General features: G+C 34.9%; 1 protein-coding gene across 2 annotated transcripts in view; it reads left to right on the forward strand.

The window, feature by feature from the left end:
• The window catches only part of LIN28B (lin-28 homolog B (C. elegans)), a 114,884-nt gene extending 97,115 nt beyond the window's left edge, over positions 1 to 17,769 (forward strand). For both annotated transcript variants that reach the window (XM_012651187.1, XM_012651188.1), the window contains exon 4: positions 16,592 to 17,769. In XM_012651187.1, the coding sequence (XP_012506641.1) occupies positions 16,592 to 16,961 (370 nt within the window). In that variant the 3' untranslated portion in view covers positions 16,962 to 17,769. The remainder of the gene's footprint in view (positions 1 to 16,591) is intronic.
• Positions 17,770 to 18,238: the final 469 nt, after the last annotated feature.

Genomic DNA, 18,238 nt, shown 5'->3' on the forward strand with positions numbered 1-18,238 from the left:
AATGTAACAACCTCAAAATTTAATTTTATATTTTTCTGGTGTAAAGATATACATATCCAAAATGGGCAACATCTTTTGAATGTAAGTGGCTTTGAATAGATGATCCTGGAACATGCCTATTTTGTAAATTCTGATCCAGATTTAAAATACATTTCAAGAGGTTCCAGCTTATTATTTTTGGTTGTTCTTGCAATACTTTTGAAAGTTTTCATGGCTTATAATTTCATCAAAGAGAGGTGGTCATTTTCTCTAGCCTATAATTACAAAACATTTTCATTTTTAGACATTGATTAGAATATCATTTCAGTGGATTTTTCATTTGTATGCTAGTTCCTTTCAGTCAGTGCCTTCAGCATTTGTCTACTTATGAACAATATCATGTAAATTTCCTAGTACAAACCTCATAAAAGGTGAAATACTGTCATACGTTCCTTTAGCAAAAATTTTTTGTCCAAAAATATTGCATGGTGACATCCTCCCTGTAGAATAACTGGGTAACAAAAGCCCTTTTTGTTCTTAGTTATAGATTGTTCACTTATTGATTCTTGAGTTTGAGAGTATTTATCAAGGATATTGTCTTATATAAAGACTCATGCTCTGATATTTAGCTTATACAATTTTATCATTCTCACTAGAGTCTGGAGTGCTGCTGTCTGTATTTTTGTATTTGTACCCTTATTTATCTAACAATTGCAAAAATCTTCTGTCAATTTTCTTCTCCTTGCCATTATGAACAGAAATGAAAAATTCTTAATTCTTAACTGTTCAATGAAAGGTTAAAAAGAAAAAAGGCCATAAAAAATGCTGTCTCTCAATATCTTTGGTATGTTCTTAGAAAATCAGGCAATTCTTTGAGCAATTCAATAAGAAGACTGAAGGGTGATGAAATAGTAATTACCTCTATCTAGGTGATTATATAATTTTTCTTATTATTCTAATCTCCTTTTATTATTATATCATTTTCTTATTATTTTAGTCATATTCCAATTATATAAGAATTTTATTTGTAATATATCTTAATATGAAATATAATAAATATAATTATAAAGATAGTTATATTCTTATTATTTTAATCTCCTTTTATCATAGTTGGAAATAATTCTCAGGATTATGAAAAAGCAAAATATTTCAGGATATAGGAAAAATAAAATCACTGAGAAGAAATCAAAAAAAGCTGAAATTGAGCCCAATAACCCTGAGGGTTAAAGTTGTGCATTTATCTTAACTTCTTTCTAGAGTCTGTGTGCTTAAAAGAGTAAGATCTCCATAATGATTTTTGCATCTCGTGCAGTGGCTTCTGTGGTGCACATTTACTGTTTGTTAAAGGATAATTTTCAGAGACGGTAACATCATGATTCTTACGCAGATATAAAATGAACAAGTGTTAAAGATTTTATTTAACTCAATTGAGTGAGAGAACCAGGCAGATGTTATAACTGGTTCAAAGGAAAATCCAAAGAACAGACATGTTATGGATTAGGAATTTTGACATGAATATGCAAATAGAGGCAAAACTAGCTTCTTCCCCAGTGGGAAAGGGAAGTCAGTTGAACCTCTACCTGCCAGGATAGGATTTGCCTCTTTGTAGAGAAAAATAACTTTGCACTGCTATCAGTTACCAGCCATGAAAAGAGTTATAAAATAGCCCTCCTAGAATCAGAAATAGATAATCCAGAAACTGTTCTCTAGATCTAGACCTGCAGTCCCCAACCCAGGTCGCAGATGGGTACCGTCTATGGCCTTTTAGGAACCAGACTGCACAACAGGATATGAGCAGTGGGCCAGTGAGAAAAGCTTCATCTGTATTTACAGCTGCTCCCCATTGCTCACATCACCTCATAAGCTCCACCTCCTGTCAGATCAGCCGCAGCATTAGATTCTCATAGGAGTGCAAACCCTACTGTAAACTGCACATGCGAGGGATCTGGGTTGCGTGTTCCTTAGGAAAATCCAATGCCTGATCTGAGGTGGAGCTGAGGCGGTGATGCTAGCGCTGGGGAGCGGCTGCAAATACAGTTTGTCATTAGCAGAGAGGTTGGTTTGCGTAATAACTGTAACCCACCAGTCCCGGGTGCCAAAAAGGTTGGGGACCACTGATCTAGACAATACATGGTTTTCCACTGAAGCACAACTTTCTCCCTGCACATACGCTGCATTAAGTCAAGTTTTAAAAGTCTAATATATAAAGAGAACTTGATATTCAGTGTGATAAATAAATAGGACCTTGCCATTTGCAGCTATCATGTTTTTAAATCGTTTAGTTTTCTGAAATACATTTTTTGAGTAAAATGCTCAAGTATTGTCCAAATAAGTTTACCTCCTTTTACCATACTTTTCAGAGTATTTTTCAAGATCTTTTAAAAGAATAACATAGAAAAAATATTCAGTGGCTTTATTTCTTTTTTCCCACCAAGAGAATAAGTCCAGTTCTTCATGTAAACTTCCTCCAGCCAAATCCAGAAGGTGACCAAAGGACATAAGAACTCATCATTCGTATACTTAAGGAATTGTCCTTATAACAAAGCCATTTTTTTGGCTTATAGAATATGTACAGATAAACCTGTTAACATATAGAATCTAACCCTAATCCTACCTCTGTCTTAGCTTGACAGCTGTCTTTTTTTATATCAGTGGCCATATGTTCACAGGGTCACAGCCTTAAAATGTTCAAATAGAGAGACAAGATTCCTTAAGGGATCAGTGATCAGGGAAAAGATCTGCAGGATGTCTTAGCAGCTTGACTGTCAAGCTTTAATCACATAAAAAGATTTATGACATGAAAAGCACCCTCAGACAGTCAGAAGGAAGAAAGGAAGTAGCCATGAGGCCAAGAGTACCTTACATGATATCTTAAGTTCTAATTTTCAAGATAAAACATACAGAAAGGAGGTAATATCACAGTTTATGGAGGTTATCTGAACATGGTAGCAATTTTCCTTGTTCAATTTTCATCTACCTACCTACTTACCTATCTACATGTTGAACAGTTTAAGAACTGCTGATTCTTGACAAAGGGCAATCTATAGTCAGTCACAGGAAGACCGATTGGACTAGAGGGAGAAATGGACAGAGGTCATTTAGTTCTCATTTATACTTCATCGTTTTCCTCAGCAGTAGCTGGTGCTGGAATGGGAGATCAAACTTATTGATCATTAGAAGCCTTTCCTTAGTGACTTCAGCAAAGTAGTTTTAACTCCTTCTGATTCCTGTGTAGCTATCAAGACAGGAGATGGTTTGGCACAATCTTCTCTTGTCCCTTGCACATGAATTAGTCCTGATTACACCAGGTAACATGCTCTAAAATAGCTGGTCCTCTATAAATATTCATATAAATATTATCAAAATGAAAAGTTTATGAATATTTCTTATGAGCTCAGTAATATAGTAATAATTCAGTGCTAGTAATTCAGTAATACTAGCAATAGGGAGGTGTTTTAACAGTCTACCTTCATAAAAATTCAGATACTACCAACATTATTACTTGTATCAAAGGTAACTCAGTCATGGTAACTTCAAAGCTTTGAATAACCCAGCAGATATTCACTTGGCTAAAACTAGAATAACATCTTTTAATCTAGCCCCCTTTTTGGCCCTGGCTTGCAAACAACCAGTATAAATCTGGAACGTTATCTAACCTTCTGTCTGGTTCATCAGTCATGCCACCAGAATTGATTCGTGACCTCTGTGTATCTTTCCTTCCTTTGGAATGTGTAATGTTCCGTCTTCTTTCTGTGTTTTAATGGGGAAGTGTATGTGATAAAATATGAGCTAGTCACTATTTTGCAGTTCTTATTTTGTATACCAAAGGTATTTTTCAAGGTACTTTTAATATGATATTTAAATTCTTTTATATATTGTTTGGATGTTTACATCTACTTCTATAGATAATAAATTATTGCTTCATTTATCAAGTAATCATGATAAAATTCCTCTTTAAAAATTTCTTGTGCTTTGGTCAAATGTAAAAAATTTTTCAATGTATATGTTGGAGAAACGTGACTTTAGAATGACTTGTGAAATAATGCTATAGATAAAAATGTTGGTAGTTTGCAGAACTAAAGCCTAAAAGAAGTTATGTGATGAGCAAGACAAAAACATTTATAAAAGTTGACACAAAGCACTAGTAGAATTGCCTTTCTTCAGACGAAGCCAATGCTTAACTTATAGCAGATATCATACCTCTGACATTGGTAAATTTGAAATGGTCTGTAAAAAGCAAGCAGCCCTGGTAATTTTAGGTTTTCAGCAAGGCTGCTGTAATAGTTAAATAACAAACATTTTCACACTGCGTATTATGATCTGATTCTTCTTTCTAAATGAATATCTAATTTTAACCATTTCAAGATAAGTTAAATATTGAATACCTTTTATTTCTTTCATAATTCATAGTAGTACTAACCTTCTAAAATACTTTATACCTGAAGGTCGGTATGACCAAATATGGTAGATAAGCTGACCTTGCTTTCAACACGGATGAATTTTTTTGTTGCTGTTTTGTTTTTCAGTACAGGGCCTCTCTCTGTCATCTAGGGTAGAGTGCAGTGGCATCATCATAGCTCACTGCAACCTCAAACTCCTGGGCTCAAGCAATCCTCCTGCTTCAGTCTCCTGAGTAGCTGGGATTATAGGCACGTGCTGCCATGCCCAGCTAACTTTTTCTATTTTTTTAGTAAAGACAGAGTCTTGCCCAGAGACTAGCCCAGGCTAGTCTTGAACTCTTAAGCTCAAGCAGTCCTCCCGCCTCAGACTCCCAGAGTGCTAGGATTATAGGCCTAAGCCACCATGCCCAGCCTGAATTTAAATCTGTGATTTGGATAGTTACAACACTGCTGCTGCAAAAATGCACGTGGTTGTGTGTGTGTGTGTGTGTGTGTGTGTGTGTGTGTGTGTTGCTCCTGATCTGGACACTCCTCCTTAGTTGTCTTAGGTTCTGAAAGCTGCACTGGCAGAGCACCCACTGCATGTGGGATTGGATCCTATTTCATAACAAACTGCTTTTACTCCCAAGAAATTGGAAAGCATTAGGTTATCTCTGTTTGAGTACATCTTTCTCTTTGTTTTTCCAACTTTTCCATTAGCCAGAACAGATTATCTGTCTGGGATGTTGTTTGTCACCTAAAAGAGGGATAACATTTCTATTCAAATTTTAACTTATGATTTAGAATTGATTATTTTCTTCCTTCTCAAGTTACAGTACAAAGTAGAAAACTTTCAGCAAATGATTGTTTTTCCATGGATTTGCTGCAGAACATATTAAGTACTTTTAAACATAATGGAGTAAAATACAAAAATGTCTGGTTTGTAAGCATCCCTGATTAAAGTGCCCTTGCATGAAAAATGCTCCCTTTGTCCCCATGGCTCCAATGAGTTCTCTCCCATTCCATGTCCTCTTCTCTTTTAAAACTGCCACATGTTCCATCCCTACTGCCCAGTGACCTGCATTGTCATTCATTACACACTGGTCCCCTACATTTTTCATCTTATCTCGTTTTTATAAGATGATGAAAGGTTTGTGAACAGAGCTATTACTGTATTTTACTGGCTTTCAAGATACTTTGGTGCATTTTACCTGGTGTTACGAGATAGTCCCTGGCATTAATCAGAGAAAGTGTCCAAAAGCTAATAAACCTAAGACAATCCAAAAAGCAGTCAGGAGAAAACATCAATGAGATAAAATAAATAAATCATACCGTCCAGCTAATTATTAAGACACCTTTCATTGGCATCTAGTACAAAGTTGTGCATACAGTAGATATTCTTAAGTACCTGTTTTTCTGTTTGTTTTTCATATGATTTTATGAAAATGATTCATGGGTATTACAAGCAGTTGAATCCACTAACAGACACAGTATCTAGATGATTTCTCATTATATAATCAGATGATAAAAGAGGTTAGAACAGTAGTTGGTAATTTAAAAATACCTTTCGAACTCAATATAAACTCCAAATCAGTTTAGTGGGTCTGAAAACTGAGGTTTGGGGGAGACATAGAGTATCGATTTCCACTGCCAGCAGTTTTAGAGTTTTGAATTCTGTGCCACCACAGACTTATCCTTGCTTATGACTGTCTTGAACTAGGCAACACAGAACATTCAAACACCTACCATTTATTATGCACCAGAAGGAACTGAATGGCAATTGTTCTGACTAAATTTTGCTTTTTATTTAATAATATTGAGAACCTACCCATAGGGTGGTCTAATTAAACAGCCTTTAAAATTATCAGTTATTGACTTCTTTTTCTTAAGTATGGAAAACAGAGTAAGCAGTAGTTACTTTATCAATGGTAGGCAACATGTAGTTTAAATATTAGTTAGGATTTTTAAAAATTACTTGGCTGTTATAAATGGGAGCTAAGCAGTGGGTATGCATGGTCATGCAGAGTGACTTAATGGACATTGGAGACTCAGAAGGGGGAGGGTGGGATGAAAAATTACCTATTGGGTACAGTGTACACTATTCAGGTGATGAGTGTATTAAAAGCCTAGACTTCTCCACTATGCAGTTTAGCCCTGTAACAAAAAAACACTTGTACCCCCTAAATCTATTTGAATAAAGAAAAAATAATACCAAAAAAAGAAAAAGAAAGGTAATTCAACCAACAATAAAAAAAATTACATGACTAATCATTTTTGTGAAAAGCAGAGATCTTATTGTGTTTACACCCATAAGAAAGTAGTTTTCTGTTTAAAAGACAACAATCTGGCCATTAGGAGAAATGTTTACAAGAGCATATTCACACTAAAAAAATTTATATGCTTTTCAAAATTATTTTAGATGAAGACAACAGAAGATGGAGAATTAGAAGAGTTATTATGGGAAATAAGTAAATGTTAATTGGTAACGATGGTGAAGTTTAGAGAAAGTAGCAACTCAGTAAAGAGCTGTACATTATTGTCCATTTTGATAACACAGGTACCTACACATGTTCTTGATTGATAAACTAAAAATTGTACAGAGAAACCACTTCTGAAGTTAAACTCAGTAGGCTTTTGCAATGTATATCTTCCCAAATAAGCAGGGATCATTGTTTCAAGGATCAATTTTTAGTTCCCAGTAAGGAAATAAGAGACATACATACACTATTTTTTTCTTCCTTTCATCTTTCCTCCCTCCCTCCTTTTCCTCTTTCCATCCCCGTCTCTTTTCATTTCTGAGGTTTCAGTGACCTGTTGAGAACAGCATTTTGAGAGATTTATTCTGTTTTGAACCACATTCCTTGTAGTTGGGATTACAGAGTGATCCCTTGGTAAGATTGTCAGTGCAACACTTGGGTTCATATACAACTGTGGTTCTCAAGTAGCTGCACACTACTGTCTCCTAGGAAGCTTTTGAAACGTACTGATGCCTGGATGGAAAACATTATGTTAGGTGAAATAAGCCAGGCACAGAAAGACAAATCTCTCATGTTCCCACTTATATGTGGGAGCTAAATATTAAAATAATTGCTCTCATGGAGACAGAGAGTAGAATGATGGTTCCAAGAGGCTGGGAAGGGTAGCACTTAGGGGAGAATAAAGTGGTTAATGGGTGCAAAAATACCATTAGAATGAACAATATTTAATAGCACAAAGTGACTGTAGTCAACAATAAGTTATGGTATACTTTACAATAACTAAAAGAGTAGAATTGGAATGTTCCTAACACAAAGAAATGATAAATGCTTGAGGTGACGGATACTCCAGTTACTCAGATTTGATTATTACACATTGTATGCATGTATCAAAATATCACATGTACCCTATAAATATATGCAACTATTATGTACCCATAATAATTAAAAATTTCTCTAAAAAGTACGGGTGCCTGGGGCTTCACTCTCAAAGATTCTGATTTAGTCTGGAGTAGGACCCAGGCGTTAGTTTTCTGTTTTTTGTTTTTTTAATCAAAGCTAGTTTTATGTTTCACATCCTATTGCATCCTGTTTCCAAGCACACAGTAGCAAAACAAAAATAACAACAACAAAAACCCTTAAATGTGCCTATTTCAAGGAAACAGTCTCTTCAGGTACACAGGTAGTCCTTTTAGGATTTCGGTCCTGACAGCTCAGGATTCTCCTGTGCACCTTTTACTCACCCTTCTCCCTGGAGTAATTGAAGTTCCCAGAGGCTCACCCTGGCCATAGGGTAAGGGTAGCTGTTGTGCCTCCAGTACCTGTGCTGTGTTGGGTGTTCTCTCTGGCCCCTGGGGAGATGTCCTCATCCTGTTTGATCCCTGCAAGCCCTGTGTTGAAGCAGGCACAGGTGTGACCGCTCTTGTGTGGTCCTGTCCAGCATCATGCTCATCTCTACACTACAAATCCTTGTGTCCCCACTGTAGCCTCCAGGCTCAAGTGACCCATCTGTGGCTTCCTTATTCTCATAGGAGGCCTCCACTTAGTTGGTAAGGTTTCTCAGCACTTTTGCAACCCCACTAGAGACCTAGGAATTCTTGGCTGCCTTGTTTCTGCTGTATTAGCTGAGTTTTTCATACCCAAGGAAGCCTTTTATGTATTGAAAGAAATTCCCACATTCACTTGTATTTTGGTAAATAATTGTTAATACCAAATCCTAAAAGTCAATTTGTAAAATTTATTTTCCTTGTAAATCTGGTCATTTTTCACAAAATAAGAATAATTACTTTCACTTATTTAATTAATTAATTCATAAGTTTAACCAATTGAATTTTCTTTTTTTATTTTTCTTTTTTCTTTTTTTATTTTCAGACTATGACATGGGTACAAATGCTTTGGTTACATGGATTGCTTTTGTACTGCTTGAGTCAAAGTTACAAGTGTCCATCACTCAGATAGTGTACATTGTACCTGTTAGGTGTGATTTCACCCATCCCCTTCTCTCCTCTCCCTCCTGCATGATTTCCATTGAGTTTTACTTCCTGTCAGTGCACATGGGTGCTGATCAGTTAGTTCCAATTTAATAGTGAGTACATGTGGTGTTTGTTTTTCCATTCTTGCAATACTTCACTTAGGAGGAAGGTCTCCAGTTCCACCCATATCGTTGTAAAAGGTATTAATTCATTTTTTATGGCTGAGTAGTACTCCATGGTGTACATATGCCACATTTTATTAATCCACTCATGTATTGATGGGCACTTGGGTTGATTCCACTTCTTTGCAATCATGAATTGTGCTGCAATAAACATTCTAGTCCAAGTGTCTTTTTGATAAAATGATTTTTTTTCTTTTGGGTAAATACCCAGTAGTGGGACCCAGTAGCTGGGTCAAATGATACGTCTACTTTTAGTTCTTTGAGGAATCTCCATACTATTTTCCATAAAGGTTGCACTAGTTTGCAGTCCCACCAACAGCATGTAAGTGTTCCTTTCTCTCTGCATCCATACTAGCATCTATCGTTTTGGGACTTTTTGATAAAAACCATTCTCACTGGAGTTAGGCGATACACATTGTGGTTTTGATTTGCATTTCTCTGATGATTAGTGATGTTGAGCATTTTTTCATGTTTATTGGCCATTAGTCTGTCTTGTTTTAAAAAGCTTCTTCTCATGTCTTTTGCCCACTTTTTAATGGCGTTGTTTGATTTTTTTCTTGCTGATTTGCCTGAGTTCTTTGTAGATTCTGGTTGTTAGCCCTTTTTTGGATATACAGCATGCGAGTATTTTCTCCCATTCTGTGGGTTGTCTCTTTGCTCTGTTGATTGTTTTCTTGGCTGCGTATATCTTTTCATTAATAATTTAATCAAGTCCCACTTATTTATTTTTGTTGTTGCTGTGATTGCCCTTGGGGTCTTCTTCATAAATTCTTTGCCTAGGCCATATCTAGAAGAATTTTTCCTTTATTTTCTTCTAGAATTCTTATGGTTTCATGTCTTAAATTGAAGTCTGTTATCCATCTTGAATAAATTTTTGTGAGTGGTGAGAGATATGGATCCTATTTCAATCTTCTACATGTGATTGTCTAATTTTCCCAGCACCTTTTATTGAATAGGGATTCTTTTCTCCAGTGTATATTGCTGTCTACTTTGTCAAAGATCAGATGGCAATATGTATATGGTTTTATATCTTGGTTCTCTGTTCTGTTCCATTGGTCTGTCTCTATTTTTGTGTAGTACCATGCTGTTTTGGTTACTATAGCCTTGTAGTATAGCTTAAAGTCTGGTAAAGTGGTGCCTCCAGATTTGTTCCTTTGCTTAAGGTTGCTTTGGCTATTCAGGCTCTTTTCTGGCTCCAAATGAAGCATAGAATTATTTTTTTCTAGATCTGTGGGAAAAATAGACTTCCAAAATAATTCCAGAACCATTGATTTATAGGCTCTCTGTCTCTCTGTCACATGACTAACAGTAATAATGAAGGTCAAATTACAAAATGAAAATGGAATTTTATCATTATAATTGGTCTTTTTTTTTTTTAATTACACAAATATCAATTATTTCTTGCTATTTAAAAAAGAAACTATACAAAAATGTATGGAGTAAAAATGAAATGCCTCTTCTTACTAACTCTACTCTCCTCCACAGATGTAACTAGTCTTAATTTGTTAATTTACTGTTTATCCTTCCAATGGTTTTTCTATGCATTTAAAAATGCATGCAATGACTTATAGTCATGGATAGTATCTTGGAAACATATATGTGATTATACTATATGTATGTATCATACTGTGGATTGTTTTTTTTACTTAACAATTTGTCTTAGAGATCTTTCCGTGTTAATACGTATAGATCTACCTCAGCTAGACTAGTGAAGATCTATCTTAGCTTTTAAAAAATTCTTTTACTTAATTCTTTTTAATATCTGCAAAGTGTTTCTTGGTATATGTGGGTTTTGTTTTTCATTTTAACATTTATAGCTTAGTGGTAAAGAGCATGGATTCTGTAGCTAGACTGCCTGGGTTTGGTTATAAGTATTTATTGTGATTGTTATTATTATTATTATTATTAAATGTTTCTAGCTTTTTACCAATATGTACAATGCTTAATCAATATTTTAGTGCCCAAATCATTACGCTTATCAGTAAATATTCCTATAGGGCAGACAGATTCCTAGAGTGAGAGTTGCTGGGTCAGAGGTTATGCATATTAATATTTTGAAATATGCTGTCAAATTGTCCTCCAGGAGAGGCAGTTTCAATTTATATTCACTCTAACCAATAGAATGTGATTGCAATATTTCAAGGCCTAAATAAATCATTCATATCACAGTTTGATTTTACGGGCTAAAATGTCAGTCTTCTTTCTTTTGGCTAGAATTTTATTGAGTCAGTTTGATAGCACTGATTATATAGCATGTCAACCTAAAGTTCCAATTTACGGTCTTAAAGATCTGATTAAAGAGAATGGAAAAATTATTCACAAATTTTTGTAGATAAATTTTTTCAACATACCAAATACGGAAGGGATAGACAGAAAACCTGGACTTGGCAGTGAAAAAAATCTAGACTGGACTAGTCCCAACTTTTAAGTTTTTTAAATTGAGATAGCTCAAAGAAAGAAGCTGACCTCCCCAGTAACCCAAATCTCAAGAAATATGTACTTCAAATCATGTGTACATGTGTTGATGTTTTAAATTCAAGTTCCTTATATTTTTTAGGCTTATATGTAATAAAATTACATCGATCTTATTGGGTGTAACATTTTTATATAATAAAAATGGAAGTGAAACCTAACTGTTTTCAGTTAAAATTTCCTTCTAGGTAAACTCTCTGAGTCTTAATTTCATCAATATAATGCAGATAAACTTTTTAAAAGAACATAAGTCACAATCAACCAGTATTTTTGAAAATTCAGTTTGTTTACCACTGTACTTAGAATATATAAATATTAACTTTATTAAAATGTTTTAATTGTTTAATTGGCTTGCGGTCTTAGGAATTTGGATATAAGAAGAATGAAATAACAGAAACAGAGATTCATTGAAGTATATAGGTTGCTTTGATAGAGGTCAGAAGACATGTGCACTGTTAATGTGATTTTCTAGTTCTGTGATTCCTCAAAGTTCCTAACTCTCCTCTTGGTATTTTGGGGCAGATCCTGTAGAGTGAATAAACTATATTCAGGTGTATATTTAGGTTAGAATCAATCAATACAAAATGGGCCTTCTTCTGCAAGATTGGTCTTAGAATCTGTCTCTCTTACCCTCAGAAGGTATAAGGTGGGCAGATTGCTCCCATCCAAAGCACTCTGGATCCTTTGATTTGAGCTCTCTTGGATTCTCTCATAATATCTCTGCCCTGCCATCTCCTCCCCACCACCTGGCTGGGATCCAACACCCCCATGTATCGGGTTGATTGACACAATCTAATTAGATAACAAGTGTTCAGACATAATAGAATCAAAAGCGATAGAGTTGTGGAATGTTATATTAGTATAATTTCTGGATTTTAGTTGAACTGTACCAAGGTTGAAAATGATAAATAATTTCTTCAGAGAGTCAATTACCTTTTCTCCAGTTTAGTTCCTGAAATTCTTTCCAATCTGTGACTTTTCTTTAGCTCCTCTGACCTCTCATTTAGAAACTTTATTAATCCTTTTCTAATCTTTCTTTTCCAGGGATTTTTATGTACTCCTTCTATAGAAAAAGAGTACCTTCTTCCTGCCCAAAGGTTGCACTTCTTTTTCTGCTCTATTCTTTCTCCCTGGTACTGCTTTATTTGCTATTCTTTCAACATTTTCTTCTTCCTGAGAAACTTCTGAATCACTGTATCATTATCCTTAATGCCCCCATCAGACCCTCAGAATATGGATTTAAGTTTCCATATAAATTCTTACTAAGTTAAAACTTTCAAATACTGAGAAGCATCCTAAGTTATATTTTTTTTCCTTTACACTTTTAGACAGGCAAATCTGGCTCTCTAACTGTAGTATCACCCCTCTTCCTAATTTTTTTTAAATCACTTTAGGGATCAAGGGGGAATATGTAATTGATAAATTTTTCATTTAAGCCATTGGAGGAGTATTTTAAAATTAACATCTATGTTTTTAACCTAGTTATCCTCAGTTGAGTTCAGTTCTAACCATTATTATTGGTGTGATTTGAAAATATAATTTGCTTATTCAGTTGTTTGGACTGAAAAATGAGAAATTTTCTAACGGTCATAGCAGATCTAAATTCTGATTTCTGATTCAGATTTTTTTTTATGGAATTCTCAGAAATTTGGATGTGTTTTGATTAACTTGTTAAGTAATATAGGTATTTGGTCTTGATGTATAAAAACTCACACAATTATTTCAGAATATAGTTAAATAGTTCTAAAGGCCTAAAACATTTGTTTTTATTTATTTCGCTGTCTTAGGTACCTCTCTTCTATCTATTGTTGACAATTTCCTTTCATTTAAAAATTTTAATCTTATTTTAATAGTCTTAAAAAATTAACTCCAATTTGATTATCAACCTTCCATCTTCAAAAGCTTCTTAATTAAGAAGTAATACCTGTAGAATGCACTAGCTCATTAGAATTAAAGTATTTATAAAGTAATTTTATGAAGAACTTGATAACATTCTAAGATTAAGCTGAACATTTTTATTTATCTTATCTTTATGTTTAATATGTGAAAAAATATCCTTTGTGCCATTGGTTCAGTATTTTATAAAATAACGTGATTTTATTTTTATGTTGCGCTATGGGAATACTTAACAAAGTATGATTATAGTTTTCTTTATATAGTCTTGCTTGTGAGACTGTCATATTTCTTAAGCATGTAGCCACACATGGGCACACATGCCATTTTTATGCTCACATTACAATGTGAGCATAAATTCATTCAAACTAACAAAAGCAAACTGATTTGGAGAAGTGTGGAGGGTGAACAAAGGGCACTAGAGCCGTGTATAGCTTGTATGGAGTTTGTGGTTGTGGTATCATTTGCGAGCTGAAAGGTAGCTGAGCATTTCCATTTTGCTGTCAGTCCCTTGGGAAGGAAGGGGTTTCATAATGGGATGTGATCTGCACTCTTTGTAAGAGTGATTGACATTGAATGATTAAATAGAAGAAGAGAATAAATATCGCTCCTCCTCCTTTTAAGGCTAAGCACATATACACTGAATGCAAATCTTTTCAGCATGGAAGGTAGTCTTGCCTAATGATAGCACATATCGGAAAAGCAGCATAGGGGAGAGATAAATTATGCAGATCAAAATGCAAGGAAACCAAACCAAAATTATATAGCATCCTTAAAAATAACTTTTATAACCCAAATGTGATGGTAAATGCACATATAGAATGTGATCAAAGATCCCTTTTGTGAAAGTAGAATCCTGATATCAGGTCTTTGGTCAATGAGTGGGCAAAATGGTTCCCTGAATTGGATAACGCAGCACACACCAGTGACTGATGAAATTGATGTGTCCGAGGGAGAGCCGGCTCTATTACTGAAGCCTTTAACCTATTTTCTCTCTCTCCGAAAATGAGCTCCTGAGTGGATGTTATCCTCAAGGAAGTGAATTTAATTCAAAAGAAGATGTTTTATAGATGGGCAAATTTAATTTAAGAATTCACTTATCCATTATAGAGGAAAACTATGTAGGAAAACATTATTATAAGTAATGTGGTTATATTTTTCAAAGATGCCATTTTTGAGTGTGTTATTTTGAGGACATGAATTTCAAGCGTTAGTAATTTCTATTGTTATTTAATTTTGCACTATCTCTTAGAACATATGAGTGAAACAATATTGAATGTACATTGTAATGTTTTGTTATATTAAGATATTTAATTGTACAATAAATAATTCAATTAGAACACATGATTTCTTAGGTTTTCTGTTTAATTTTTGAAAATATAATCCAGTCTATCCTAAGATAAATACTTACTAATTATAGTAAAGAATAAAAGCCCATCTTGTGAATTCATTGTTATAAAAACTATAAGGCAATATTGATAAGCAGGCAGTAGTTACCCTGAATATAAGTTATCCCAGAAGATAAAATAGTAAGTATCCCATATATACTGTTTAGCAGGTTAGGAGTAGATTAGTACTTTGTCTTTGAAATATAAGGTAGCATAAATTATTAAGCATGATATTCTCTCATACACATACAAATATAATTCATTATAATTAACTTTTGTTGTCATTATGGCCTTAATTTTCTCACAGTTACCACATATTTTGCTGTTGTTTTTTAAAAACAATGTGACCTATTGTTATTTGTGCTTCATAATGAGAATTGTGGAGTCATAAATGTATTTGGAAAATAAATTTAAAATAGAAAACTCTTAAAATATTTCATTTGGAGACAAATCAATAAGTTCTGTATTTGACAATCAGATAAAAAAACCTTTATAAATATAAATTTTTCTTACTTTCTTCCACTTCCAGTCATTTGTTGTTTTTAATACAAAATTTTAAAAGAAAGAAAATCTGATTGAAGTTGAGCAAATTATCTTCCAAATAATTTCCTTGCTCAGCTTTTCCTTGATAAGTTGAATTTTCAGACATCTAGTACAAAGCCATGTCCCCAGAGTGCATTCAAATATTAATTAAGGGTGGATTTATGTTTATTTCCATTTAGGAGAAATCACCCTAAAGGAAAACTAATTTCTTACAGAAAGAAAAGAAAGTAAATTTTTCCTATTACTGAACTAATCTTTATCAATCCGATCTAAATATTTAGAAGCTTGCTTTTTCTGAAGCACTGTCCGAGTCAGACACTCACTGTATTGCTCTAAAATTACTTGGTAATTTGTCAGATATCATTCTGACTTTCTGACTAAACATCTGAGTTTCTTATGTATCAAATTTCAGTGCACTACTCAATTTTGTACAAATGGAAAAATTCTTCCAGTTCAGCTGGTTTCCATAATCAAAATAATTAATGCTCAAAAAAATGTTAACCTCATAAAATTTAATTTGGTCTATAATTTTCCCAATTGCTGAGTAAACTGCTATTTCACATCATGTCAGCAGCTGTATTTTTAAATGCTTGTTTTTAAAACTAGCTCGTTGGTTTTTGTTGAATATTCGCTGCCCTCTAGTGGGCTAAACTGTTCTTGTAAAATAAACGAACCGTGTCAAATTTAAATGAGTCATTTTTGTATGGAAGTGATTAAATATTCTTTCATGTTTTAGTACTCTTGTTTTTCACTGGCTATTATGTTTAGTACAACTAATTTTATAACTTTGCTAGAGCACTTTGGGATGATAGACTTTCAAGCAACCGGTATAACCAATATAAATAACAATAAATGCTTTTAAGAAGGCACATTAGGCCGGCAGGGTGGTTCATGCCTGTAATCCTAGCACTTTGGGAGACTGAGGCGGGAGGATTGTTTGAGGCCAGGAGTTCAAGACCATCCTGAGCAAGAGTGACACCCTGAGACCCTGTCTCTCCAAAAACAGAAAAATTAGCTGCAAGTATGGCACGCACCTACAGTCTCAGCTATTCGGGAAGCTGAGGCAGGAGGATCGCTTGAGCCCAGGAGTTTGAGGTTGCTGTGAACTATGATGACACCACTGCACTCTGGCCCAGGCGACAGAGCTAGACCCTGTCTCAAAAAAAATAAATAAATAAAAATAAAAAGTACGTTAAAATAAGCTGATCTCATTGACAGTTGTATATTTTAGTATTTTAAAAAATATATCATGTGTTTTATGAAACATGCTACCTAATTCTAAGTTGTTTTCATCATTCTTTCTCGCAGATGCTACAACTGTGGTGGCCTTGATCATCATGCTAAGGAATGCAGTCTACCTCCTCAGCCAAAGAAGTGCCATTACTGTCAGAGCATCATGCACATGGTGGCAAACTGCCCCCATAAAACTGTTGCACAGCCGCCCGCCATTTCTCAGGGAAGACAGGAAGCAGAATCCCAGCCATGCACTTCGACTTTCCCTCGGGAGGTGGGAGGCGGGCATGGCTGTGCGTCACCACTGTTTCCTCAGGAGGCTAGGGCAGAGATCTCAGAACGGTCAGGCAGGTCACCTCAAGAAGCTTCCTCCTCCAAGTCGTCTGCAGCACCAGAAGAGCAAAGCAAAAAGGGGCCTTCAGTCCAAAAAAGGAAAAAGACATAACACTTCTTCTCAATGTATCGCTTTCTTTACCCGGTTGGGAAGTCTACCTCATGCAAGTACAGGGGAACAGTATTTCACAAACAGCAGCTGACCTGGGATTTTAACTACTGTTGAGGAACTGTGAATTTTTTAAACAGACAAATCACTCTAAGCAAATTACATTTGATCAGGGTGTCATGTTTTATGTTATTCAGAGAATGAGATACTATGTATATCAATATGTGCTTGTGTGAGAGGGAGAGAGCCTGAATCCGTGTGCGTGTATATGAGGATTTTTATACAGGAATGTAGACATATATATAAAGAGGGTTTGTCTTTATATATGTGTGTATATAGATACAAGCACACACCCTCCCTCGCATAATTGGACATTTCCAAGAATTGAAAGCCCATGGGAAGTATTTTAGGTGTTTTCAAAAATAACCCCTGCAGTTTTCTTAAATACCACTTCTTTTATATTACATAAAAATAAAAACATGACTGTTATTTTTTGTGTGAACCAAAGGATACTTCAGATCTCAGAGCTGCCAATCATATGGTACTAAAGGTTTTTAAAGCATCTAGTTCTCCCAAGTTTGGGATTGCTTCTTTTTCTTGATATCTACGGAGTGGTATTATTTTATTTTATTTTTTTCCTGTTTGAAGGCAGTACCTTAACTCCATATGCCTCTGACTGCCATAAGCTTTTTTGATTCTGGGATTCATAACTCCAGAAAAGACAATGAATGTGTAATATCTGTGCCGAAATTTCAATGTTTTTAATTCTATGTTTTGATTGTAAATTAGATGCCTATTAAGAGAAATGAAGGGGAGGGGTAATGTATAAAGGTAGTGACTTGATTGTTTTCCCTGGTATTTTGATACCAGCTCATTGTAATCTTTTTCTTGCTGTGAGGTTTTTGAGGGATTGTGGCAACGGCACCTTCCCTCAACTAAGTCAGTCCTGTAACCATCGCTTAGAGCAGGGAGCCCTCCTTATTTACTACTGAAGACCTTAGGGGAAAACTCCAATCGTTTGGCATGTATTTTTGGTGGCTGTTTTTATTCCCCCTGGGGAGTTACTCAACTTGTTTCTAAAACAAACAAACAAAAGCAGCACAGAAATGAATAAAAGGCAGGTTGAGAGTGAAAATTAAGTGAATGCTCACAATTGGCCAATATGTGTGACCTGTGAATGATATTTAGAAAGTGCAGTGTTTGGTGTCAGGCAACTAGAGTGACAAGCCTGGGGCAGAGGTACCAAAACCTCTCCACAGGTAGCTACAAGTATTTTATAT

The sequence above is a fragment of the Propithecus coquereli genome, unplaced genomic scaffold, assembly GCF_000956105.1.
Source record: "Propithecus coquereli isolate 6110/MARCELLA unplaced genomic scaffold, Pcoq_1.0 Scaffold35, whole genome shotgun sequence".
In the NCBI taxonomy this organism is placed as follows: domain Eukaryota; kingdom Metazoa; phylum Chordata; class Mammalia; order Primates; family Indriidae; genus Propithecus; species Propithecus coquereli.